The following is a 27,751-nucleotide window of genomic DNA, read 5'->3' as shown; positions in this document are numbered from 1 at the left end:
GAGCACACGTCACTGGATGCACAGAGGAGGAAGATCACCCTTCAGGCCCCTCACCCAGACACAGACTCGGCAGTGAGGCTGCACTCACACCTGCCCCAGCGCAATGGCCAGGCCTGCCCCAGAAACACCCCGCAGCCCTGCCCCACCATGCCAGGCCCACCAAGATAGGTAGCAAAAGGGACAGGGAGTCTTGCACGCACGCACACCCAGCCCTGGCCCCCAATCCAGGTGGGGGCGGGCAGGCTCAGCCCAGCAGGATCCAAGTGTAGAGGGGCTTAGTGTGGAAGGAATCCAGGTGTGGGGTGAGAGGGTTCTGCATGGGGCAATCTGTGGGGGGGGATGGGTGGGGGGGACTGGATGCACAGGGGCTTTTGGGGGGATTCAAGGGGAATGGGACTGTGCGGGGGGGGGTGTCCATGTGAAGGAACTTGGGGCTCAGCAGGGAGGGTCTGGGTGTGGGGGGCTCAGCAGTGGGGCCCAGGTGCTGAGGGAGTAGGGCTCAGCGGGATGGGGGTCCAGGTGCAGCTGACTGGGGCTCAGCAGGGTGGGGGGGCTTGTCAGGTTGGTCCAGATATGGGAGGGGGTGGGGCTTGTCAGGGTGCGGGTTTGAGGGCGGGGGGCAGTCTGGGTGCAAGGGTGGGGGTCCAGATGCAGGGGGTAAGGCTTGGTATGTGTGTGTGTGTGTGCGCGGGGGGGGGGGGGGGGGGGGGTTTGAGCAAGGGGCAGTCTGGGTGCAAGGGTGGGGGTCCAGATGCAGGGGGTAAGGCTTGGTGGGGGGGAGGGGGAGATCAGGGTGCTGGGAGACTCAGCAGGGGGTCTGGGTGGGAAGGGTGTTCAAATGCACAGGGACTGGGTGGACGGAGGAGCAGCTCCCATTAGTGACCCCCTCCCCCCCACAGCTGAGGAGCAATGGGGGCGGAAAGGGGGGGGTCTGAAGCTTCCTGCAACTGGGGGTGGGGAGGGGGTCTGACCTGGGAAATCCCATCCCCCCCTCCACAGCCCAGCTTGGACTAGCAGCTCAGTGCAGGGTAGGAGCCACCGACTGGGGCATCCCTAGACTCCTCCCCGCAATTTACCTTTCTGCTGGCTGCTCCGGGCACCCAAAACAACATGCCAGCAGGGGCACGTGACCGCTCTTGCGGATTCTCTTTGCTTCCCCGTCAGAAGTCATTTTTCTCCAGGGAAGCAAAGAAATCTGCAGGGGATAGGAATTCTGCATGCATGCAGTGACGCAGAATTCCTCCAGCAGGAAAATTCCAATTTTGAGTGTCTAGCCTTCACTAAGGTACTGTAGAAAACAGATTCAGAACACTAAAAATAAACTAACTTTGTTCTGTGTTCTGGCCCTACAATACAATTTTAACATGTTTTAAGCAGTCTGCAGTATGTACTCACCCTTTCTTGTGCCAACTTTTTCATTTCTTCCTGTAACTTGTTCAGGATGTGTAGATTTGGCTTGTTCTTTTTGGCATACTGCTGAAGTTCTATCACACTTTTATCAGAGGTTTCCTGCACAATAGGACCGTAAGTTGTAGCAGAAAAAAAACGTTACCAAAAAAAAAAAAAAAAACCCACAAGCAGTCTCTCGTGTATTTTTTAAAATAGTCACACCTTTCAGAATTTAAGCAGGGTAGATTTTCTTCCCCCCACCCCCCTTTAAGTGAAAAGGTACATGCAACGAGTCAACTGTGTATTAGTTGCTAAAAACTGGTTTTACCATTTTAGCCTATAGCAAACACGTGAGCTTGAGAAAACGTTGCATCTCTAAAAGAGTGCTGACCTTATGTCATGACAATAGCAAGAGTCAATTAATTCAGAAAACAGAATATCCTTTAGGGTTACTTATCAATATAGATAAGTAACATGCGATGAATAAGAGTGTTAGGGCTAGAAAGCTATGCCAAGAAAAGGAAGGGAATGAGGAGTTTTTGTTTTTATCATTTTTAACTGCTCAGTATATCACAACAGAAAAAAGCAACTTTTTACAGGGTAGGTTACAAAACAACCACAAAATCATGTTTACCTGTTTGACCATCTTGCTATTCTCTCTACCATACATACGCAATAAAGAGCCCCAGTTTTTCACATGCGGGTGCAGGAGCTGTAGGATTTTCTGAGAAGCTAGTTGTTTCCCAACTCTCTTGTTCTTACCTGTACAAATGATAACCAACACACAATCATCACACTAGAACATTATGTATGTGTATACATAAAAACTACATTAAGGGAATCAATGAACTAATATATTCCTAATTCTCTTCAAGATGTATACACTGAAGGATGGAATAAGCATGTACCAACAAAATACTCATGCAAGGTAAGTGTTGAGGAGGGCAGGAAAAAGAAGAAGAATTTGTAAGCAAGCACAGGAAGTAAAACCAAGAACAGTACTTACACCAGCCTCGCACTGTGTGCTTGCCACAAGTCATGACATATTCACTCTTCTGATTTTTACCAGGAATCACTTCAAACTTGATAGATGTGTCACCCATTCCATGGTTTCTTAAGCACAAAAACTCAATATTGTAAGGGTCAACCAAGTAAGTTGCATAGAAAGACAAACTGAACTGAACAATGTGAGGTCAACATAATTGAATCTGGACTTAAAGTACAGTAAATTTCAATTAAAAATTAAGCAAGCTAACAGGAAGTCTCATTTTCTGTGCCAGTAACTTGACTGTACTGCTTTGCAAAAAATCAACATTACCGCCTCTCAAGTGACAGACAAAAATAAATACAAAATTATAAGGACCAGATCCTACCCTTACAAAGGGGGAGCAGCAAGGCACAATGCTGCAGTATATACACTGGTGCAAACCATAGCTAAACAGCAGTTCATGTCTCCGTAGGGTCATAGCAGGCGGAGTAAGTGGGCAGCCACACTGATATTCACAAGTGCTGGAAAGGCATACTGTCCTGCTGGTGCCACAATAGGAGTAGATGAAGAAGAACAGAGGGACTCTTGTACCCTTCCCACTTTAGTGCATCTAACAAACAGCAGAATTTGCCCCTCAGTAACTTTTTTAGCATGGTTATGATGTGATCCTACCTTTTAAGGCACTCATGGAGAATCTGATATGGAGACAACAGTCCAGCTTTACTGGTCAGTTCATATACCCGTGAGTCCTCAATACTGATATGGTTAAAATACTACAAAAGAATTGAGAGATGTTCTTCAGCTACTGGTCAAGCAAGGACAATATTGAAAGTCTCCTACTTCTCAATTTCTTCTATATTTACATTTGTAAACAAATTACGTTTTATATTTTTCATCACAGAGCATTTTAAACTGCACATTAGATCTCTATTATCAGAATTACTGCGTTGGCCCTATTTTAGCAAGCAATGCTACAGACCATTTCCTTCACATTCCAATATACAATGAGAAAAATTTACTCGTTCCTCTACTGTATATTAGAAAGAGCTTCTGACCTTATTCTTTTAAGCTCCTCCAGTTCCACAAAACATGTAATTCTCAGTTCTACTTATTGGAATTTCATATATAATGAAAACATTGTTGCCTAATACAATGAAACTCTCAACTGTGATTTAATGCTTTTATATTACATTTTTAAAAAATCTTTGGGCTGTCCACCATAGTAAAATAAAAGCTTCCCCAACTCCCATACTTATTACTTCAATCTGCAGAGTGGTGTTGTCTCAGTTTCTCTTTCTAGGTAGCCAATTCTGTTTAGGGTTTTTCAGGGCAAAAACAAAGGGCTCAATAATGACTGTTCTTTAATTTCCACTCATGATTTACTGTGTATTTATTGAAAGTACTCAATTAGGCAGATATTTAAATTTTAAATAATATTTTCCTCTACTTTAATCAAATAGCCCTGGTGTCATTCCTCCAAACCACCTTTCTAGTACTTTCCACGATTTCGGGTTTGTAGCCCAAAGTTTCAGCTTGAGGTTGGAGATTTATTAGCCTCTTACAGTGAAGAGCTACTATCCACTTTCTATTATATGAACAAGTCCAGAGAGTTCAGGCTCAGAAAACTCCAGCAAAGTGTTCCTTCTAGTGTGAATCCTGGTCTTATTCTAAATCAGTATCTGACGCCGATTATTTCAAGACTGGACAAACATTTTTTAGGGATAGTTTAAGAATAATGAGCTCAATCCCACCAGGAATGATATAGAAGGGCAGACTAGAACAGTGACTCCCAAACATGTGGGCCACCAGCACTCTCTGGTGGTCCATGAAGAGCTGGCTCTCCTTGTTTTCAGCTATTTCTACAGATATTTGAGGTGCTCTTTGCAATGCAGAGCTTGGAGGCTTGCAGAAACTGCTAAAAACAAGAAAGAGTGCAAACAGGATCCAGCCTCAGGGAATGGAACCACTAGCATATGAGGAATTATGCATGGGACCCAAGGCAGGCCAACAATTTCTAGTGAAGCAATTGAAAATCAAGTGGCTGGGCAGTATATATATGCAAGTGACAGGAGACCCAGGAAACAGGGGAAAAGGCAGGGGAAGAAAAACAAATATGAGGGGAAATGAATTTAAGAGCAAAATTAGACAGTGATTAACCTTTGATCACATTAAAAGATACATTAAATATTCTAATTTAATATTGTTGCAAGCAATTGCTGTAGTTGCCACAATGTTGCTATGCAATCATGGCTAAAAAAGGAGTCATAACAATCTCTCTCTATCAAGCAATGGTCTACACTGAAAGAGTTTGGAAACTCCTGGACTAGTTAATCCACAAGAAGTTGCCTCCAATGCTGTACTGGTTAAAATAGCCAAGTCTAAATAGTGATCTACCTCTAAGCTACTATTAAAAGGTTTTATGTAAATTTTTATTTGTGCGGTTGCTTGCACTTCCATGGGCTGGGCTTAAACCCCGTGGATAGGGCTAATTGGGAGAGTTAAGGGACAAAATAGACTTGGCAACTGAAATCTGGTCTCTTTCTGAAGTTTCTACACAGTTTATTTATCCAAGGTGTTTTTCAGCAACTCTAAGCATGTGAAAAAAGTCAAACATATTAATAATTATCATTTTCACAAATCATCAAGAGGACAAGGAAAAAAGACCTCATCCCTACTAAGACCCTCTCACCCAAAATTTGTTTACCATGGTAGTATTAGATTGGATTGCTTCCCCCCCCCCCCCAATTCCAAGCACCATGTATTTGATAATATAAGAAAAAAATCACAAGTATTGACAGTTTCTTCCTGAAAACATGAGGGATTCTCCTTCATTAATTAGAACAGCACTTTGTAATGCTGAAGGAGAAAACAAAACAAAACATACAACCAAACAAAATACTGTGCAGTGTTCAGGGCTGGAAAAATCCAATTCCCCATGACAAATCCCAATCAGAGCCAAGTCATCAGTTTCTGCAGAATTTAAGTTTTCATTCACAGCCTTCCAAATGTGAAACAAATTTAAGAGGATTCTGTGTTGTCTTATGAAGTCGGCAAACTAATGGCTTCAATTTGCCATTTTGCTATTGCTTCGCTTAAATTAACCAATGTTGAAATTTCACATCTGCTATTCAGAGGCTTGTGTACAGCAGTAAAATTGTCAAGGATGTCAGCTTCATAATGCTGCTCAGGAACTTTATTAGCAACACCAGAGGCAGCACTAAAAGTTACTCACAGGTAAGGAAAGCCTCACAAAATGGAGACTAGGGAGAGGATTGAGTAACAGAGACCTGCTTCGTTTTGTATCAACCAGGAGACTCTGGTCAAAGGAATAAAGCTGCCAACTTTGTCTTTTTTAGCAGCTGAAGCAGATTTGGGGTGAACTTCAAAATGAATCAGAACTGATATGAAAGAAGATCAGAGGTCTCCTTTTCCCCCCACCAAGCAGGCTCTAAAGACAATACTGTGGTAGAAATCCCAGCAGCCAAGGCTCGGAGAGATCTGCATTTCCTACAACGTATTGATGCTGGATCTTGCTAGAGAGAACCCTCCACCCTCTTTATCACTTTTTGGCTACTAGGTGGTTACTACAAATTTCAAGCCTTTAAACTAAAATCTTCCATCTGAATGGGAAATTGATACTACCACTATGTAGTCAGCATTCACATATCCTCTGCCTTTTGGCATCTAATGCTCTTTAAATTAAGATATTTTATATCAGAAGGTCAAGTTAATTTATACCTCAAGTTCTTCACTGTCTTTGGGCTTTTCCTCAGAGGTCTGTTTAACAAAGTCAGGAATGAGGATTTCCAGTGTAGCTCGCGCTGTGGGAAACGATTTAATGTCTTGGTTACATTTACTATATACAAAGATATGTTTATGACAAGGAAACATCACTTCTTTCTAGAACAGAGGTCCTCAAAGTGTGGGGCATGCCCCCCTAGAGGACGCAGAGGACCATGGGATGCGGGGAGTGGCAGGGCCCAGGCTAGCCCCCACAGGGGTGGGAAGGAAGCGCCACCCATCCCATCCCTTCCCCACCCCCAGCTCTGCTCCGGTCCTGCCTCCAGCCATGTACCTGGCTCCCGCCCCTGCACCCTGGCTGTGGCTCTGCCCCCAGCCTCAGTCCCAGTCCCACTCCCAGCCTTGGCCCCTTTACCCCTGTCCGCATCCCCTCCTCCACCCCCGAGCCACGGTCCTGGCCCCTAGGGGCTGCAGACAGGGGTAAGGGGGGGGGGCACAACCCTCAAAAGTTTGGGGGCTGCTGTTCTAGAATGAAAGATTCTCAGAGCTGCAGTTCACAGATAAGTAAACTGCTTTCTACGTTGTAATGAGGCTTGGTGGAATTGGATTTTTTTTTTTAAGAATAATTTCAATATAGATAATATGAATGTTTATTTTTAAAGCATTTTTTCCATTTTTATCAATTTAAATGTCCACAGTTGTTAGTAACTATGGGGAGCTCTGTCATTAAATAATTGTCTGTAGACATACAGATTCAAAGAGTTAAAGCTTTATAACCGTTAACAGATGAATTGTCAACATCACATCAAAATATACAAAGTAAATATCCTTAAATCAAACTCTAAGAAGTTCTCAAGCAGCATTTTTTTAACTGTCTAAATGTAAATTTTTATCATTGATGGAAATTTTCTTAGTTGGTTTGTGCATGTACGGTGAAATTGACATTTACCAATAAAAATCTAATCCTTCCAAGCCTCTATGTAGCATACAATTTATTAATTTATAAGTACAGAGTCTCTGAACACAGACTTATTTAAGGAAGTGTATTTAAGCTTACTGACTGAGTCAACATTGAAAGACTCATCACTATTAAGCTGTACACTCACCCCTGAACAATTGCTGCTGGCAAAAGCCTAAGTCACAAGATTAAACACTTTCAAAAGTGCTTAAGTTCTATTTTCAAAAGTGACATAGAAGACCAAGTTCCACTGACAGTCAACAGGACTAAGGCCAGGTCTACACTTAAAAGATTTTGCCAGCTATGATGGTTAGAAGTGTGATGCTTTTACGATAGCAATGCCAGAAAAAGCCCAAGTACAGGTGCAGTGATACCAGCAAAAAGTGCTTTTGCAAGTATAGCTTATTTCATTTGCCAAACCAGTCTAAGCTATTATCAACAAAAGCATATTTTGCTCGTATAACTGCATCTGCATTAGGAGGATTTGTTGGTATAGCTCTAAAGTTGGCATGGCTTCAAATTGTAGCCAAGGCCTTAGGTTCCTAAATCACTTAGGCACTCTTTAAAATATACCTTGTCTTTATGCTGAGCCCTTAAGCCAGAGTTTGAAAGCAGCAGGCCTCCAAAACATTCAAATCTAGGGATGGGTACAAAGTTCTAAGGTATCCATGCCCCAGAGCATGCAGAGATTTATTACCGAACAGAGTCAACATCTTAAACAACTGAAAGCAAATAAGGAGCAAATGGTATTATTCCAGGTTTCCAAAGACTAAGTTCCATATGGCTTACACTACCAAGCAAGACTGCTTTTATTACCAAGCAAAAAGATCAAAATGACCAGAGAATTTCACAGAAGGCCAAGAATTGGGTAATTATATTTTACCTTTCACATTTATATGTTCACCCTTTATGATCTTAAATCTCATGAAATCTTATGGCTTTTCTAGAAATAGAGAATTACTTCATATCTGCGGATTAAAGATCCAAGATTAGTATTTATGTTAGTGTCTGACGTTTATCCAGGGTTTCTAAATCCCACAGTTAGTTGCTTGAGACAGGATTCATTATAAATTTAATAGTGTTCCCCAGATCAATTGTTAACCATTTTCTACGAAAAAATATACACAAATACATCTCTCAGTAGAGTATTGAAAAAAAGCTTAATTTAATCCTACTCATTGCTGTTAACCAATCATCTCCAAAGCAGAGGTACAAGCAGGCAAGCATAGCAATTCAATGGCTGGTACTTAGGAAGTATGTATGTTACCAGCTTTATTCTTGGCGAGTTTTTTGCTGCTTGCAGTTCCTGCCCCATAAGTCACTCCATCAATAATCACTGAGGCTCCAAAAGGCTCACTTGGGTTCTCTTAATGTGGGAGAGAAAAGCTTTTCAAAATTCCAATCTTTTAAATATAAACACACATTAAAAACATACACTAAAAATAAAACCATCAAGAATATGAGAATGCCCCATACTTGGATATTTGTTTTCTCCTTCATCTGAACCTCAAGAGATCTGAAAAATAACTGTTCTTCCTCGCAGGGGTTCTCAAACTGTGGGTCGTGACCCCATTTTAATGAGGTTGCCAAGGCTGGCTTAGACTCGCTGGGGCTCAGGGCCAAAGCCCAAGCCCCATCGCCCAGGGCCAAAGCCGAAACCCTTGGGCTTCAGCCCTGGGTGGTGGGGCCCTTGGGCTTTGACTTTGCCCCCCTCTCCCCCACCAGGGGGAGTGAGGCTTGCGCTATGGTCCCCCTACCTGGGGTGGTGGGGCTTGGGCAGGCTCAGGCTTTGCCCCCACCCTGTGTCACATAGTAATTTTTGTTGTCAGAAGGGGGTCACCGTGCAATGAAGTCTGAGAATCCCTGCTCTAGAGAATAGCAATCACTGCTCACCCATTTATATACAAAACACATGAATCTTTTCTCAGAAGGGACATCTCAACCATGAAATCATCACTATCTCATGTACTTGTTCAAAATTAAAGTACTGTGATTGTATTACATTGTGAGCAGTTTTTTTTTTTGTTTTTTTTTTGGAATTTCTGTCAACATTAAGGTTTTAATTCCAGATGATGTTTTGGAGTCACTTACAGAGTGTTCTAACTCAAAAACTAAGCATTTGATAGTGAAACATAGTATCAAAGTGCTTTTTGAAGAACTAGAGCTCCCAAATTGTAAAAGGTAGGTATGTAACATAATTACACTTTTTTATTTGTTACCTGGATGCTGAATATCAGATCTTAAATTTTATAATCTGATACTGCAATATAAATCCAATAGGATTAACACAATGGGTGAGAGAAGAAAAGGGTCTTATTTCAACAAACATGATCTAGCAGCTGAATGGCTTGTTTATGTGCCCACCACACAGCTGGAAGGGCATGAGTTCTTTCTCCAATATACATGTGATGAAATGGATAAAAGCAGAGGAGAGGAAAAGTTGTGTATGCCTTTGGGTAAGGCTGACTGGAGTGTGGCTGGATGAAGCAAGGAAAACCTGGAAGATATCTGCAGAAGAGGTAGATGGTTTTGGTACAATAAATTGTGATCTGCTAATTATGTGTCATTTTTAGGTTGCATTTGTTAGATAATGTAATTTAACTCATTCAACCCCAACCCTTATCTCTAAGGTTGAATCCTAAGGACAGTTGCTCCCCTGGATCTTTGTTCAACTGGGAGCCTCTCATATGACAGATAAACCCAGCAGGAAGTTTAAAGACTCAGCCAGGAGCTATTAGGATATGGTCCATCACCTTAGGGTAATTTGATGCTTCCCCCCCCCCCCCATGTACTTATTTAGATTTAAAATTATAAAATAAGATGCCCATGCAAAAAATGCTCCTGGCACGCCAATACTGTCACTAATTATACAATACAATGAAATCCCAGGAGCTGTGAAATAATAATTCCAATAGGAACTCAGTCAGACAGCCACCTACAGAATTCATTCCATCCATTTTGGGAAGCATATAGTTAATCTTTACACTCTTTCTATTCTTATTAACTGGATGGAAACTTTATAATCTATACCTAACCAACTTTATTTTTTCCTCTCCATATTGGAAAAAACAAAATTATAATTCCAGCAACTGCCTGAGGAGTTAACGGCCACTAAGTATAGATCCATTTACCACATGACAGTGGTCATTTTCAGTAGCCAGTCACATATTTTCAGGGATCAATTTGTATGTATACAATTATAATTTTTACCAGATTTATGGAGGAACCCCAGGCCATAATGACAAGACTGATACCAATCAACTTCAGCATGAAATGCGAGAGCTGTAATGAAGATATTTGAACTTTGGACTAGTCAAAGTCAATCTAATTTTTGTGAGCAATAAAATTCAAACTAACTTTTAAAAGTTACTAAGGCTATCCCAGCATAAGTGTGTGTTGTGTGTAACATAATATATAATATATTAAGCGAAACCTTACAATTCTAAAGGTATGTCGACACAGGGATAAAAAAACCCACAGTCGGCCTGGGTCAGTTAATTCAGGTTCATGTGGCTCAAGCTGCAGGCTAAAAAATTGCTGTGTAGATGTTTGGGCTTTGGCTGGAGCCCAAATATCTACACAACAATTTTTCAGCCCACAGCCTGAGCTCCACGAACGTGAGTCAGTTGACCCAGGCCAGCCACAGTGGTTCCGCAGGTCTTATCCCTGTACAGATGCACCTTAAGAAGCATTTCCTAATTAAAAGGTCTACATTAACTTTAGTATAAAGCCATTTTGGAAACAATTTGTGTTTATTTTTTAAAAAGTATTCTTTTAACACTAGTCAGTTCAATAATAGTGCATGACATGCTATTCAATTACCAGCAAATCAAATCTTCTGGGTACTAAGTGACGTGAGTAAAATAATCAAACTCTACCCTTCTGACTAATAATAGTGTCAGACAGTAAAAGTTATCATTACCACATTTCAATGGGGCTTCCTTTTAGATGAAAGTCAAATTAATAAATTACCTAAATCAGTTTTCATTTCAGAGTATTTTTCCAGCTCAGAGGTACATAGTAACACTGCTTTTGTAGTGCGCACACACACCTGGGTAAGGGAGAGGTAAAAGGAGGCAGAAGATTATGCTACTTTTGTTGTACAAACTAGAATTTGGCCCACCGTATACTCTCAAGATGCTTAGTAGGAAAGTCTCCATTTCTTGCTGCTTTTCAGAATACCCAAGCATTAAAATAAGTATCACTGAACAAAAGTATTGTGCTGAAGTTAGAATTCATGCAGACTTACCACATTCAAAGAAATTGTAAACAGGGCGGACCTTTAGGACTCGCTGCATATATTCATGCAGTATGCAAACTTCAGACTTCCCATTGGGATTAATAACAAACTCTGGGAAAATAAAGTCATTTCATTTAATTAATTCCAGGCTTTTGAAAAACTGTCTACAAAAAAAACCCCAACTGCAAGCTGAGATTAAAAATGCCCTGCTTATCAATCGTTTATTCAAATGCATGAAACTAAATATTATGATAAACGCAGTTTACTCAAACATGGATTACTAAAACCCCAGAGTCCATTTTTAAAGGCTTTTAAAACAATTACTAAGAAAATAAATCTCAGAGCAAGTTCTGAGAAGACTGAAAAATACAATAATTATTGTAACATGCCCTATTAAATACTCACTTTTCTGCAACCACTGAGGTTTCCTGACATCCAATCATACAACCACAGAAATGTAGGGTTGGAAGGGACCTTGAGAAGTCATCAAGTCCAGCCCCCTGCGCTGTGGCAGGACCAAGTAAACCTAGACTATCCTTGAAAGGGGTTTGCCCAATTTGTTTTTAAAAGCTTTCAATGATGGGGACTCCACAATGTCCTCTAGAAACCTATTCCATAGCTTAACTAGCCTTATAGTTAGAAAGTTTTTCCTAATATCTAACCTAAATCTCTCTTGCTGCAGATTAAGCCCATTACTTCTTGTCCTACCTTCAGGGAACTTGGAGAACAACTGATCACGGTCCTCTTTATAAACAGCCCTTAACATATTGGAAGACTTATGTCGCCCCTCAGTCATCTCTTCTCAACACTAAACATGCAGTTTTTTCAACCTTTCCTCATAGGTCAGGTTTTCTAAACCTTTCATCATTTTTATCCTCTGGACTCTTTCCAATCTGTCCACATCTTTCCTAAATTGTGGTGCCCATAATTGGACACAACACTCCAGCTGAGGCCTCACCAGTGCAGAGCAGAGTGGGACAATTACCTCTTGTTTCTTCCATACAACACTCCTGTTAATACATCCCAGAATCAGATTAGCCTTTTTGCAGCTGCATCACACTGACGACTCATTCAGTTTGTGGTCCACTATAACCCCCAGATCCTTTTCAGCAGTACTACCACCTAGATGGTTATATTCCCCATTTTGTAATTGTGCATTTGATTTTTCCTTCCTATCAGACCCAACACCTCAAACGACCACAGAAAAGTTATCTTCTCATAGCAACATAAAATGGGTTATGTATGAATCCATTCCTTTCCCTGGTGGGCGTAGGCTTCAAATCCAACTCACAAAGGTGAAAAGAGCTTGTCCTACCCCGGAGAAATGTTCCTGCAAGATCTGCCAGGTCCAACTGGACAGCTGCACTTACTCCCATGGGAAGAAGCAGAATATTTCTCCACATTGGAGAGAATTGTTTGCTGGACACGAAAGACAAAATACACTATCCCTGAACTATCCTAGAAAGGGAGATCACATTTGATTCTAGCCCCCCCAAAGAAGACTTTTGTTTGTTAATCATCCCCTGAAACAAAGGAACTGCTTCATTTATACCCACTGAAGCGAACTGCTTTAGTGTCACCACCATGAAGGGACTGTTTGTTTAATCATTCTAGAGCTAGATAAACTATTTTTACTAGAAAACAATGACAGTATTACAATAAATAAAAGGCAGAAGGAACAGACAACCATCTACAGAAAGTCTGAGCAATAAAGAAATCCTGTTAACCTGACACAAGCATGGTGCCCTGGTATTTTTTTGGGATGTGAAGCCTGCCAAATTAAGATGTCAAGATGATGACAGAGCACCACAATGGCCAAGGATTCTGAGACCAATCAAATTAGGATTTAGAAGGACTGGATCCAACTCTTAAAGGGATACGCGAGTTGATTTTTTTAAAACTAATTTCAGAAAGTTCAAGTTTCTCATAAAGCGTGCACACACACAGGCTTGTTGTTTCTTTCTTTCTTTTTTTTTTTTTTCTTTAAATGTTTTCTCTGCTCCCCTGCTGATGTTTGTAATATTTTTTTCAGCAAGTTGAAAGTAGGTGGACCCAAAAAGCAATATGTACACACACTCACGCCAGTCCTCCACATCTGCTTTAAGTGCATAGGCCTGCCTTATGCCTATTCAGTTTCAGCTTTGCTGCTGCAATTACTAGTCAACACCCTTTTTCAGGTTCTTAGAAGACCATGCACAAGCTCTACCCTGTGCAGTACATGCATGCTGTCACCACACTAATGCAAGAGACGTTCGGATATAACTAACTAGACAAAGTGCTGTCAAATACACAAAGCAAACAGTTTTCTCTTGATGGGAGAAAGGAATGATGACTGGAACACTGCTCTGGACCAAGGAGTCAAAATGGGCACTTGGGGGGTACTGGGCGAGGGCTTGTGGACTGGCCAAACCTCGGCTCCAACTACTTCCTCCTATGGGATCTATGTCCCTATCTGGGGTAGTCCTGCTGTCTCGGAGGACGGAAAGGCTGCCTAAATGCACTGTGGACAATACTGCTGCTGCTGACCACCAACATAATGGCCCCTCTGCACTGCCGGCATGTACACCCCCAAAGATCATAGGGTAGCCCAGGAGTCCTTGAATGAGTGCAGAGTCTCAAGTAAACAGTGCTTGATATCAAAGGGCAAATCCTCTATGTCCTACTGCACTTTGGGAGCAATACCCAAATTCTGCAGTCAGAAAACCCATCTCATGGTCATTGCCAAGACCATCACTGGACCACTAACTTGTGGGTGTTCTCCTTCATGAACTCCACTTAGATACCTAGAGAAGCAGCAATAGACTGCAAAAAGTACTGGTACACTTTGAAATAACGAAGAGGAGGAAGAGCCATCACTGTGGCTGAGTATCCTTGATGTCCAGCGTGGACTGCAACAAAGTCTTAGCCACCAAGCACCCTTCAGTGACAAATGCCTGAAATTCTGCTCTTGAGGCTTCAGGCAGCTGGTCTGCAAACTTAAGTCATAGCTATGCAGTTCACAAAATTGTACTTTAATAGCAATACCTGCTGGTTAGCAATTCACATCTGCAAGGAAAAGGAAGTGTAAATCTTCCTGCCCTTAAGTCCATTTGTTTAGAGTCCTTTTCCTTGGGAGCAGATTTAAACCTGCCTTGTTCACCATGGTTTTGACCAGTGAATCTGAGGCTAGATGGAGTGAAAACTCTCAAATCCCTGCACCAGAATGAAGTAGTGCTTCTCCATGTGCTTTACCACAGGTGGTACTGAAGTTAACATGCTCTAGAGAACCTTAACAATGTGTTCCTTGAGCCGGCTAATAGGAAGGGCAACTCTCCTGGGGCAGTCAGCTGCAGGATATCCACTAACTTGTGGGTGTTCTCCTTCATGAACTCCGCTTAGATACCTAGAGAAGCAGCAATAGACTGCAAAAAGTACTGGTACACTTTGAAATAACGAAGAGGAGGAAGAGCCAGGCACCACAGATTTGTCCAGGGATGAAGATGAAGTGGTTAACTGTGCTGGATCCTGCTCTAGGACCGAAGGGCCTGGACAGAATGATGCTGGAGGCTCACCAGTGCCTGTGGTGGATCAAGTCAATGCCACAGATCTGGTCAGTGATCTCGCCTTTGAGCAAGATGAGGCGTGGCACCTCCTCTTCCCATGGAAGCTACTGGTATGGATAGGCCATTGGTGGCCTGTAGGCGCAAGGCCAGGGACCCCCAACCGGATAGTGAGAAGAGCCCTGATCCTGGTACCCACAGCACTCCATGAACAGCCCCTGGACGCCCAAGAGTCCCAGGCTTCAGGGGATAAAGGTGGAGCAAGCCCTGCGGGTGCGAGCAACTGGTCTGACTAGTGAGTCCATAGCCCAGAATGATGAGGAAGCTGGCGCTGATGGTGGAAATGGTACCAGAGGCACCAAGTACGCCTTCATTGTTTCTGGTGCTGGAAGCGATGTTGACCCTGAAGACAGTAGCCATGCCAAAGTAACTGATAGTGCTGAAGTGCAGGGTGGGGACTGCTGCCAGGGTAACATTGGCAGTGCCAGTTACAGGAGTGCCAAAGACATTCCTGGTGCCGGGAAGGTCCCTTGCACCAAGCCCAGCACCAGCCTCACTTCCACTGTCTGTAAAAGAGAAACCTCAGCATACAGTGTTGACAGACTCAGAGGTTCAGCTGCCTGCCCAGTCAATGGGGCTATTAAAGGCATACAATGAAGGCATACCTGTTAAAGTTGTGGACCAAGGGCTAGGTTGGGACAAAGGCAGAGAAAGTCTGTGGCTGCCTGAGACACTGCTGATGCAGAAACAGTTGGTGCTAGTGACTTCGTCTGTACCAGACGCAACAGATGCCCTGGGGCTGGAAACAGAGTCAATGCTATGGGGGTCTCTGATCTCCTTGCATGGTACTGGGGTGTGGTTGATGGTACCTGCTCCAACCCATGCATTGGCATTCACCCTGTGCTGATCTGCGCTCCTTCTGGAGCACGCAGAGGAGTCTCCATGCAACTGGGAGCTGCCTCAGGTCAGTCTTATTCAACCTTTACCTCAGCACACTCAACAGGGAATGACTCCTGTGTCTCTTTGGAGGGGTGCCAGCTCCCGGACATGAGCAGCAGCACTCTCAGAAAGTGAAGGCAACCTCTGATCTGACAAGGGCCTCACCACCGAAGCAGGCCAAATGGCCTGTTTGAGCTGTTGCTGTTTCAGACAAAAGATACCTCACCACCTGTGTCAGTTTGGTCAACGAGCTGCAAGTTGAACACCGCTCCTTGACAGGGGCTTCGCCTAGGTACAGCAAGCATCATGTGTGGGAATTGTTGTTGGGGATCACCCCCCACACCCGATGGACAATGTTTAAACTCTGGAGAAGGCATCACCAGCGAAATACTTAATTAGTATAGTTTAGTTTGATTTAGCATTAGCTGTAATTTAACTATATACAACTAGAAAAGTCACTAAAATAGAGGGATTGTGAGGCAAAAGCCATATAGAGCTCAGACTGCAGCCATGGGTGGTAAGAAGGAATTCTTACCTCTACGGGTACTGCTAGACAAAACTATTAAACCATATTAAGGCAACAGTTAACATCTCTTCCACTAATATTTTATGTATACGTTTGGCCCATCCTTACTTCTCTTGAATTATTTCTGGCAAGCAGAGTACAAATTAGCTTTTTATTTTTTTATTTTTAAAAAGAGTTGTTTTTAAAAGTCAGTTTCAGAAATGCATCATATGCTATTTCTCTCCTGATGAATAAAAACAGATGCTGAAAACGTGGCATCATCTGGCTATAACAAGAATATTCTACAAATTTCAGCACTGCCACAGCACTTATGACCTGAAATAAGGTTAGAAGTCAATCAAAATCCTCCCTTGTAGAATTCTGTTTTACTTTAATCGCAAGTGCAGGAGTTGCAGGCAACAGAAAAGAACTTGGAAAAGATAGTCCTTTTACAAGGAGATCCCGAGTTATTTCCCCGATAGCATAAGAAAAGGCTTCACCACCTGCTAAGTCCAGAGCAACCAGTATAAATGAAATTAGAGCATATCCTACAATCTTTCCTAAGTCAAGCAGAGTTTTCCATGCAGGACAGCAGGCTCATTAGCCTTTATTGTGTTGTAGGAGTCCCAGTTTCTGCAGCCAAAGTGCTTAATGCGTTTTTGGATGCTGTCAGAAAAGTATGTACCATCTATGTTTAAGTTCAATAAGGCTGAAAGAACCATTCTTTAGAACTTTCTGCTCAGTATGACGCAAATTTAAATTGCAAAATAAATATCATTACATCGTATAGCATAAGAGCAGTGGAAAAGGAATGACTGAGCAAAAAGATAAAAGGTCTTAAGGATGACTTACAAACACCCTACTACCTGTAGCTGGTGATTTTTAAACAAACCTGCTTAAAAAAAAAATCCTCGTCATTAACTGATTCAGAACAGATGCTGTGAAGATGACATTTCATTAACGATTCCCAACGTAAGCAAAAATGTGTACCTTCTACGCAATGTTTTCTATAGTAAATGTGTGTTTTGACAATATTTTTTCCATGACCACAGGAGGTACAAAAACAGAACCAAGACTATAAACTTCCAGTACTTCCTAAAATCATGGAACCCTATAGAAAATCAAACACTTTCTATACTTTAAGTCAAATTTAATACTGGAACATAACAAATTTCAAAAATTCTAACTCCAACTAGATGAAACTTACCTTTCTTTGTAGGTGCATCTTGCACAGACAAGGTAATGAGTTTCTGATTGGCTGGCAGAATAGGCCGCTCAGACTCCGCCTGCTTCCGCTTCATTTCACGGTTGAACTGTCGTCTCTCAGCCCAGGTTCTGAATTTTTTTACGGTAACTTGTTCAAAATCAAAACGTTTTTCAAGGTAGTGTCTAAAATCCTCAAGGTCTATGAAAAATAATCAAATCCAGTTATTCCTATACTTCCCCATGCAAGAGACCCGCCTGTGGACTCTCAAGGACAAGATTAATGAAAAATTGCATGTAATTAATTTGTACAATCACTCATTCCTTTTATTACATGTGCAACTGTTGTACCTTTGCCAAAAAAAGACTAACCCTCCACTGTGTCCAACACTTAATATATTTTCAATGAAAGTGCAGTTTTGTTGGTTCCCAAGACTTTACAAAACTTTCTCAAAACAATTTCTATACTTGTTCCTATCATATTTATTCAAGTCTATTTTTAAGGTAAAAACAATTTTCAACTTAGTCCTTTTTTAAAAACAAAGTTTTACAAATCCTCATCCATGATTAGGCACAATCAGGCAAGCAGGTCTTAAACAAAGAAATGCGTGTTTACCTCAATTTACATATAAGTAGTAAGCAAGGTCCTTGAGACAGCAAGAGAGAGAAGGCAAACCTGCACTTTAGCAAACAGCAGCATGAAACCTCTTTCACAACAAGACCCCATATCTCCATCTCCATAGCTGGTAAGAACTTTATCTAGGGGTAACCCTCAGGAAAATGCATTTCAAAAGGTGACAACTATAAAAGGAAAGGGCAAGCACACCACATTCTCTCCCCCATCCATCTCTCTCTTTTCCACCCAAGACTACAAAAGAAACAGCCTATGGACTTTGGGAGCAGATCCTGACCTGAAAACTTGGTCAGCAGTGTTACTGGGAACCTGTAGTAAGAATTTTACCTTGAACCAATCTAGTTTAAGTTAAGAAAGTGTTTTATCTTTCTCTCTCTTGTAACCATTTCTGACTTTAATGCCTTATACCTGTACTCATTTAAAATCTCTCTTTGTAGTTAAATAAACTTGTTTTATCCTTTAAACAAAACTAATCAAGTGTTGTGAACTGCACGGGAATCTCCATTTATGGTGGCAAGCTGTTGTATAATGATCCCCTTAGAGAGGAAATGAACCTAATATATCTGGACTGTCCTGCAATTAGTAACCAAGACTGCTAGAAGCCAAAGTGTGGCTGGTGTTTTTGGACAGGCCGCTAGGGTCAGAGTTGCTGGACTAGGACTGCGTCTATAACACAGACACTCGGGGTGTAAACCTGCATGCTCTTTGTGAGGAGCCCAGGTCGGGAGCTACAGCAGCAAAGCATTGAGAGACACCCCAGGTTGCAGGGCAGGGGTGACAGCCCCTCACTGGTCTGGATTGCACCCCGGAATGTCAGAATATGTACCTCAGTTTACTCCTATGATATTATACTGTCTAACTACATGGAGTTAGTTCAAAAGGAAGCTGTTAGGGAGAACCAGCAGAAAACAAAACAATGACAAAGGTAAGATTCCTCCAGAGAATACTAATGGTCCTTAAGAGAAGTAGGAGGGACGATGGGGAGGGGACTATTAATGGGAAATGCTTACCATTCTGGCTCCTGCCAGATTAACAGGATTGAATTTTCTCCAGGCCACAGCCTAGGGACACTAAATTGTTAAAAATCCCTTGCTACAGAGGAAGGAATGGAGCACCTTTGGAAGAGAGACTGACAGAAATGCAGAGAAGGTAGCAACTCAGTCTATTTCTCCCATCCCAGAATTAATAATACCACCATCACCTAGGTTTTATAGCATTTTTCATTAGTATTTCTTAAAGTACTTTACAAAGGAAGTCAGTATCATTAACCTAATTTTTACAGAGGCACAAAGAGGTGAAGTGAGTTGCCCAAGGTTACCAGTGCCAGAGCCAGGAACATACCCTGAGCCCCAATCCAATGTTTTAACCCCTGGCTGAGTGGAACTTACCAAAAAATTTCAAGGAAAGGAAAAAATTTTAAGACAGACATTTGTTGTATAGGCTTTTTGTTCTTTCAACCCATTTCTCTTCTTGTTATATTCCTCTGAATGAATAAACAGTATGTTTTGATAGATTAAAATGACTCGAGTTCTGACTGTGGTCACAGGCCCCTGGCGAGACACTTTCTTGCAGGTGCCAAATACAGTTGGGCCAGTCACGTTTACACAGTTGGGAAATAGGGAGACTGATCCAGTCCAAGAGTGGCTGAACCACAGTATTCCACCTTTGAGAGGTGCAGGAAGCCAAGCCTGCAACCTGAGGGGGGCTGTCGAAAGGGTCTGCAAAGGGTTCTAAAATGCAGTTCACCATGTAACTGTAAAAGCAAGCCTTTTTATTTTATTCTCAGCTGATACCCTGGACGTTTTTAAGATACAGCCACCACCTTCATCCACAATCTCTATACTATTGCAGCATAGAGGTTCTCTCTACAGTTCAGCTTCCTTTGTCTGTCGGCTGGGCAGCCACTTCATTTAGCACAAACTACATCAGCACTATGTACTTCTTACCAGGAAGCATCAATAAAATGGCAGCTCACTGAAAGACCATCGGAACAGTTCACAACATTGAAAATACTAAACAGGTATTTCTTAAAGATACTTTGGGCAAAAGGTGAGCTTAAGTTCATGTATTCTTATTTAGTTAGTACACTATTCCATATTATTAGAAATAATCTGCATTTTCCCCATAGTTCTGCACTAAACTTAAGTTTTCAAACAAGTACAAAAAGGAACCCATTTTAACTTGTTGCTTAAGAAATTTACAGAGCCTATCGTAGGCTATGTCTACACTAGCACTTTTGTCGGTCATGGGTGTGAAGGAAAAAAAACATCCCCTGACAAAAGTGCTGGTGCGGACAGCACTACGTTGGTGGGAAACACTCTCCCGCCTACATAACTATTGTCGCTCGTTGGTAGTGGTTTAATTATGCCGGGGGGAGATCTCTCCCATTGGCATAGAGCAGCTACATGGGAGACCGTACAGCAGTGCAGTTGCAGCAGTACAACTGTGCCACTGTGAGATCTCTAGTGTAGACATAACCTCCTCCCCTAGGCTAACACCCCTGAATGACAAAATGCCGATGAAGTTCCAGTGTAGACAAAGCCTTAGTCCGTTCACTAAAACATCTTGAATAATTACACTACCTTAATGAGGCTCTATTTCAGGGGTGGCCAACCTGAGCCTGAGAAGGAGCCAGAATTTACCAATGTACATTGCCAAAGAGCCCCCCATGAGCTCCCCCTGCCCCCAGTGCCTCCCGCCCACCAGCAGCCGACCAATCGGAGCTGCGGGGGTGGCGGTTGGGGCAGAGGCAGCATGCACAGGCCCCTGGATGCCCCTAAGCGTAGGAGCCGGAGTGGGGACATGCTACTGCTTCTGGGAGCCTCAGCATGCATGCACAGAGCGGCCTCAGACCCTGCTCCCTGGCTGGAGCATGGGAGCAGGGCAAGCCCCAGACCCCGCTCCCCAGCAGGAGCTCGAGGGCCAGTTTAAACCCTGTTTAAGGTGTTCATTTTAATCTATAAACATGAAACAATTTAAAACCTGGTTACTTGAGGCACAGCCCCTCCTCCTGTCTGGGATACTGTTGCAGATGCAATTAGTGGAAGCAACAGAGTTCCCATCCCCTCAAGATGCATTAAAAAAGGGTGTCGTTGGAAAGCTCCTAGCAGGGTGTTTTCTAATGATGAATTCCAAATATGGTCTCCTGCTTGCTCTGTCAGAACATGAATTGTTAGCTTTCCAGTGGTAGCTTTCCAGTAACACTGAACAACCCATATTTCACTTCCTGGATTTTAGAGGAGGGGCTGACTGCTGGAACATGTACAGAGGATAGTAAAGGCTTATTGTGGATATTGCTTTTGTTTGGAAATATTATCTATGATTCCACAATTCTATGATGGGCTTATATGGTCAATCTATTTAATCTTTACACATAAAAAGTCTTGTAGTCTAAAGCCAAGGGTAAGCTTCAAATTTAAAAAAAGACAACGCAGACCACTGGTAGCCTTTGAACCACAGCAGTATTTCTGAGAAAGAGCAATATACATTAATTAACCCACCAAGGTAAATCACTGACAGAGCGCATAATGAGGCTTGATTGGAAGTTGGCAGGGAAGGGATTCAGACCTGTCTTCACAGATACAAAAACTATTTCAGCTATGGGTGTAATTTTCTGTTTTGTTTAAAAAATAAAAAAAATGGTAAAGCGATATAACCACTAGTGGGCATGCAATTATACTGGTATAGCTTACTCCCCTGAATATACATGAATAAACTATACCAGTTTAACTGCATGCTATGCTTCAAGAAAACAGGTTGCAAACCAGTATAGTTAAATCAGTACAGCAAATGTGTGTGTGTAGACAATTCCTCAGATGGGTATGGGAATAACACTTTACAAAAGGATGACCCAAGTGGTAGTAGTTTTTATTTATTCTATAATTTAAGTCTCCTTTAAATAGTATTTTATGCATTTAAGGACAAGTTTACAGTACTATATTCTGATAATTCTCAAATTTCTATAGCTAAAAGATCCTTTCATGTTGATCCTCAGCAATCCTCAAAAATACTCCACAGTTCTATACCTCCATTCACTGAGGATCACATTGCTTTACTGAAGTGGGTATATATCTCCCCCGCCCTTTTGCAGATGAGGAACTGAAGCAGAGAGAAATGCGATGACTTGCCCAAGGTCAAGCAGTGAATCAGGAATAAAATCTAGGGATCTTGACTGCCAATCCCCTCCTCTAAACAAGTAGTAGGCATGGCTTTCAGCACTTACCTACAGATTCATCTTTACACACTTCAACTTTGGCCTTAACTTGTCCTAAGGCTCCTGGTGCTGCATCACCCCCTGAAGGCTCTCTCTCATCTAAAGGCCCAGAATCAGCAGCAGTGGAGTCCGGCTCCTCTGTTTGGCAGTCCAATTCCGAAGACTTGTCTATGTGCTTTATAGGCGATACTTCCCCATTTGGGGTTATGTCATTGTTTTGTTCCCTTTCCTCATTGTCCTTCATTTTCTTGTAATGCAGACAGGGAATGCTACTCAAGGGAGGATCATGTTTCTGTAAGTATAATTATACAAGAATTTATAAGTTTAGGGATCATGAAATTACAAAAAGACAAATCTAGTCAGTTTTAAGATGTGTTAGAAGTAGTTGTGATACTAGAAATCTGCACTAACCGTCTCTGAATCCGCCCAACATTTTTAAAGTCACATTTTCTTATTTTTAAGTGCTCCTCTCCCCCGTTGCCCTATGGGGAATGCAAGCAAGTAAAAAAAGGGTAACTAAGGGAAAGGAGAAATAATGAAACTGACTACAAAGTGCTGTCAAATAAACAAACAGTTGCAGGCAGTGTAGTTGTAATCGGGTTAGTCCCAGAATATTAGATACACAAGGTGGTTGAAGTACTATCTGAAATTCAGAGTTGATGAATGCACATTAGAAAACATAATCCCAACTATTATAAAATATATATAATTATGGGTCAAATTAGCTGTTGCTACTCAAGAAAGATCTTGGAGTCATTGTGGATAGTTCTCTGAAAACATCCACTCAATGTGCTGCGGCAGTCAAAAAAAATAACATGTTGGGAATCTTTAGGAAAGGGATAGATAAGACAGAGAATACCATAATGCCCCAATATAAATCCATGGTACGCCCACATCTTGAATACTGCATGCAGATGTGGTTGCCCCATCTCAAAAAAGATATATTGGAAGTGGAAAAGGGCAACAAAAATGATTAGAGGTAAGGAACAGCTTCCATATGAGGAGAGAGAATATATGGAGATATACCTATCTCATAGAACTGGAAGGGACCCTGAAAGGTCATCAAGTCCAGCCCCCTGCCTTCACTAGCAGGACCAAGTACTGATTTTGCCCCAGCTCCCTAAATGGCCCCCTCAAGGATTGAACTCACAAACCTGGGTTTAGCAGGCCAATGCTCAAGCCACTGAGCTATCCCTCCCCCCAATAAATTAATTAATAAAACGGACTCCAACTTGGAAAAGCTGACTAAGGAGGGATATGATAATCTCGACGGGTGTGGAGAAAGTAAATAAGGAAGTGTTATTTACTTCTCTTAAACACAAGAACTGGGGGGGGGGGGGGTCACCAAATAAAATCATTAGGCAGCAGGTTTAAAAACAAACAAAAGGAAGTATTTCTTTACACAATGCACAGTCAACCTGTGGAACTCTTTGCCAAAGGATGTTGTGAAGGTCAAGATTATAACAGGGTTCAAAAAAAGAATTGGATAAATTCATGGAGAATAGGTCCATCAATGGCTATAGGCAGGATGGGCAGGGATGCAAAACCATGCTCTGAAATGTCCATAGCCTCTGTTGCCCGAACCTGGGAATGAGTGACAGGGGATGAATCACTTGATGATTACCCATTCTGTTCATTTCCCTCTGAAGCACCTGGCGCTGGCCACTGTCAGAAGACAGGACACAGGGCTAGATGGACCATTGTCTGACCAGTATGGCTGTTCTTATTGGATCAATTTCTGTTGGATCAAGGCTTGTGTCTCTCACCAACAGAAGTTGGTCCAATAAAATATAGTACTTCACTCAAACTAAAACAGATAATATAAGAAAGTTTCTATCTAATAACTTTCAGTACAATTACATAATTCTATTTAGGCTCCCATACTTCACCCATCCCAGGGCACCCTAGCTGTTATAAGAAACACTAGGTAGAGCTATGCTTTCTCCCCCCCCCTTCTCCAAAACAAGACTCCTTTTGATGAAAGCTCGGATTTTAAAAAGGAAAAAGATAGTTTAAGCTGAAAAGTCAAGGTTTTGTTAAATTACAAATATATTTATATTTACAAAACTTAACAGGAAAGCTTTCAGATAATTCAGTGAATGTTTTGATTTAAATTAGTGGTGTTAAGGCAAACTCAGGTTCTGCACACTCCCATTGTAATCTGTGGGAGTTGTGCTGTATATGGGTAGCACATGTCTAGTTCTGGGAATGAGACTCCCAAGCCATAATTTAAATTATAATTTGACCCTCTAAACTGAACAAATACCCACGATTTAGATATACCTCTGCAGTATTATAAAAAACAATTTTGCAGTGTTGTGGTAGAACAAGGGAACCAGAAAGTAAGATTGACTAGTCCATTTTAATTGCCCAAACTGTAGTGTAGTGAAAAAATAAACCATATTTGAAATAAGGTGTTAAGAACACAGATAAAACTGTTTGAAAAACAAAACTTCCCTATTTGACTATATCTAAGAGGTCTGAAAAATTCCCCAAAGCATAATTCCAAGACTGTTTTGACCAATTACAAACAAGTACATAAACGGATACCTAATATTTTTAAATAACTCAAACATTAAAATAAATTATTAGCAGCTCAGACCCCTACCCTTATGCTTCCTGTTCCCAAGAAATAAGGTCTGGACCAGGTAACAACTCTGGATTCTCTGTGCAGATATACAGGAATGCCTGAGTTATGGAATGTCATGATCCATCCATCAGGCAATGGTTCCGTAGGAGGACGGCCACGACCTTTATGAGAGGAAAAAGAAACTCATGTAGACGGTTCACCATTTTTGAATGTAATCTGATTTTATTAAAAATTAATTTCTGATTCTATATCCTGAGAACATTCTTCCACCTAAAAGCTCATTACAAAACTAAGAAATGCTACAGGTACTTTTATCCCCCACAGATATTACTTCTTAAGTATTTGTACAGTACCTAGTTCTTTACTGGAGTGCTATCACATATCACCCACCACCATACTGTGCCCCTTCCAAGTTCCCACATGTAGGTGGATAAAAGCAGGAGGTAATTTTAGCCATGACTGAGCCTAATTTAACTAGGCAAAAAACTCTGAATTTTAATCTCAATAGATTCTATAGCCAACCATGCCTTTTCTTAAATGGTTATTTCTGTAGCTATCAAAGACTAATTAGGAATCACTTTTTCACCCTCAGTCAAGACACAACCCAAACTTGATTTCATCCTACAATCTTTCATACATAGATCAGCTACCTTTTTATAAAGGTGACAACTCCAAACAATATTAGGGAAAGATTCTTATGCTCACATTTAAGGCAGTATGGTCTCATTTTTCCTACCTTGTAAACCACAGAACGGACTATGCCAACTGACAGTTAGGACAGTGTTTTGTTGGCTTTTTTTTTTTTTTTAATAAAGGGTTTTTTTTCTTTTTTATATATAATATGATGCATTTTTAAAAAATACATTCCTCAAGATTAGACTGAGTTTAAATCTAATTTAGACTATTTTCAGTTGAATTCTTCTGTATTACTTCTGATTTAAGTGCTTTGCGATGTTCACATAGGGAATGCTACATAAATGCAAGCAACTGACTTTCAATAGTTCTTCATACATGAAATATTCCCTGTAAAATAAGACCACTTCAACAACAAAATTTAAGTGACTGAAGCAGAATAACATTTCCACTTTTTGGCCATGCCATGACATTAAAGATGGAAGAAAAAGTAGATTACATAGTTCATCTGCCTGCTAATGCAGAAGTGTTCCCTATATTTCTCCCATGGCACTCTGTACCTCAGAGTAGCACCCTTGAACCCAATATTCACCACTGTCATATAATTATGATATGTTTTGTATAAAAGTATGCTTTGTGAGGTATCATTTTAAACATCTTGATCTGCTGAACATTAATATCCTGTTGGATTGTATGTGAAGTTATGAAGTTTTGTTATGTGTGTGTTACTGAAATATGTTATGAGGTTGGGAACACCCACAACCAGCCTTTCAGGTACAACAGTGGAGTAGCCAGACGTGCTGATGGCCCATTACAGGGAATCCACACTCCAAACGACCATCCCAGAAGACTTCTCAGAGAGCACGTAGACAATGGAGGCTGCTTGACCAATGGGGGCGGACCCCCATGTCACAAGCATAGATCTTTCCAGCAAGCTGGAAGAAAAACTATAAAAGAAGGGGAAATGATGTCATAACTTGGCCTCTTTCCCTCCACAACTCAACTCAACACCTGGAAACACTTCTGGAGGACAAAGACTTTGAAGTGGGGAGTGTGGTCCCGGGTTGGAAGGCAGTTCCAGCCTGTGTACTGAAGATCTGTGACCTGTTTCTATCATCAGGGTGAGACACTACTTGATTCAAATCCTGTTTAGTTTATAGAAATCACATTGTGAATTTACTTTTATTTCTTAGGTAACCAACTTTGATCTCTATGCTTACTACTTATAATCACTTAAAAATCTATCTTTCTGTAGTTAATACATCTGTTTTACATTTTACCTAAGACACTGTATTTTGGTTGAAGTGCTTGGGAAATCTCAGCTGAGTGTACAAAGGCTTGGGTGTGTCTGCCCCATATTAAGAATGGGGCAGGGACTGGGTAATCAACTTACAGTGGTCAGGCTTCTGACCAGGGCAAGACAGTACAGTTCCGGGGTGCAAGGCTGGGTAGCTGGCGGGAACTGGCTAGAGCCTCTCTATTGTTGGTTCATGAGTGGTTGTGAGAAGCACTCATGTAACTCAGTTGGGGCTGTCCCAGCCTGTGGATGTCTGTGTAAGTGCAGTACCTGCCAGAGGTTTGTAGCTTGCCAACAGCATCACAGTAAGAGGGGGAGCCCAGGAGGGTGGGATAGAGAGCTCAGCAGTCCCACAGTCCAGGTTGCACCCTGGGAACCCCATCACATCTCCATAAATCCATATAATAAATTTGCACATTATGGAGAAGGACTGAACACAAAAATTCTCAAACATTACATTCTGAAATCTAGATGTTTCATGGTCATAGCTTATGAAGCGAGGCCCTTGAACAGTAAGAACCATACCAGTCAGTCTGTCTTTACTAAGTTCCAATATTGAATTACCCACAATTCTACATACATGCACCATAGAAAAATTAGAGGTTTAATGAAAAGTAACTTACTTTTAAGTACAGTTTTTATTTTGGTCATCATTGGCTGCACGCTTGTCTCTCCATCAGATGGGTGGTCACTCTCACCTCCATATTTCTCATCTATTCTCCTCTTTTTGGGAGCTCGAAGGCCCTCTTCCAGCAGAGCATCCACATCATTATCAAAATCATCCTGAAAAAGACATGGTCAAATACCATCCTTCTATAGCTACTACTGTCCCTTGCTCTGTCAAGAAAAGGTACAAATTATTTAAACAGTTTGCCTATAGAT

The 27,751-nt window shown here is 41.6% G+C and overlaps 1 protein-coding gene across 1 annotated transcript in view; it reads right to left on the bottom strand.

The window, feature by feature from the left end:
- The window catches only part of DGCR8 (DGCR8 microprocessor complex subunit), a 38,400-nt gene that overhangs the window by 478 nt on the left and 10,171 nt on the right, over positions 1-27,751 (bottom strand). Inside the window, exons 3-13 of the mRNA XM_065417731.1 lie at positions 27,493-27,652; positions 24,958-25,100; positions 22,359-22,641; positions 17,507-17,704; positions 11,326-11,427; positions 8,344-8,442; positions 6,116-6,198; positions 3,050-3,150; positions 2,396-2,502; positions 2,024-2,151; positions 1,396-1,509 (exon numbers count right to left, since the gene is read on the bottom strand). Of these exons, the coding sequence (XP_065273803.1) occupies positions 1,396-1,509; positions 2,024-2,151; positions 2,396-2,502; positions 3,050-3,150; positions 6,116-6,198; positions 8,344-8,442; positions 11,326-11,427; positions 17,507-17,704; positions 22,359-22,641; positions 24,958-25,100; positions 27,493-27,652 (1,518 nt within the window). The remainder of the gene's footprint in view (positions 1-1,395; positions 1,510-2,023; positions 2,152-2,395; positions 2,503-3,049; positions 3,151-6,115; positions 6,199-8,343; positions 8,443-11,325; positions 11,428-17,506; positions 17,705-22,358; positions 22,642-24,957; positions 25,101-27,492; positions 27,653-27,751) is intronic.

Source organism: Emys orbicularis, chromosome 16 (assembly GCF_028017835.1).
Source record: "Emys orbicularis isolate rEmyOrb1 chromosome 16, rEmyOrb1.hap1, whole genome shotgun sequence".
Lineage (NCBI taxonomy): Eukaryota > Metazoa > Chordata > Testudines > Emydidae > Emys > Emys orbicularis.
This window is presented reverse-complemented; position numbering and strand designations above follow the sequence as displayed.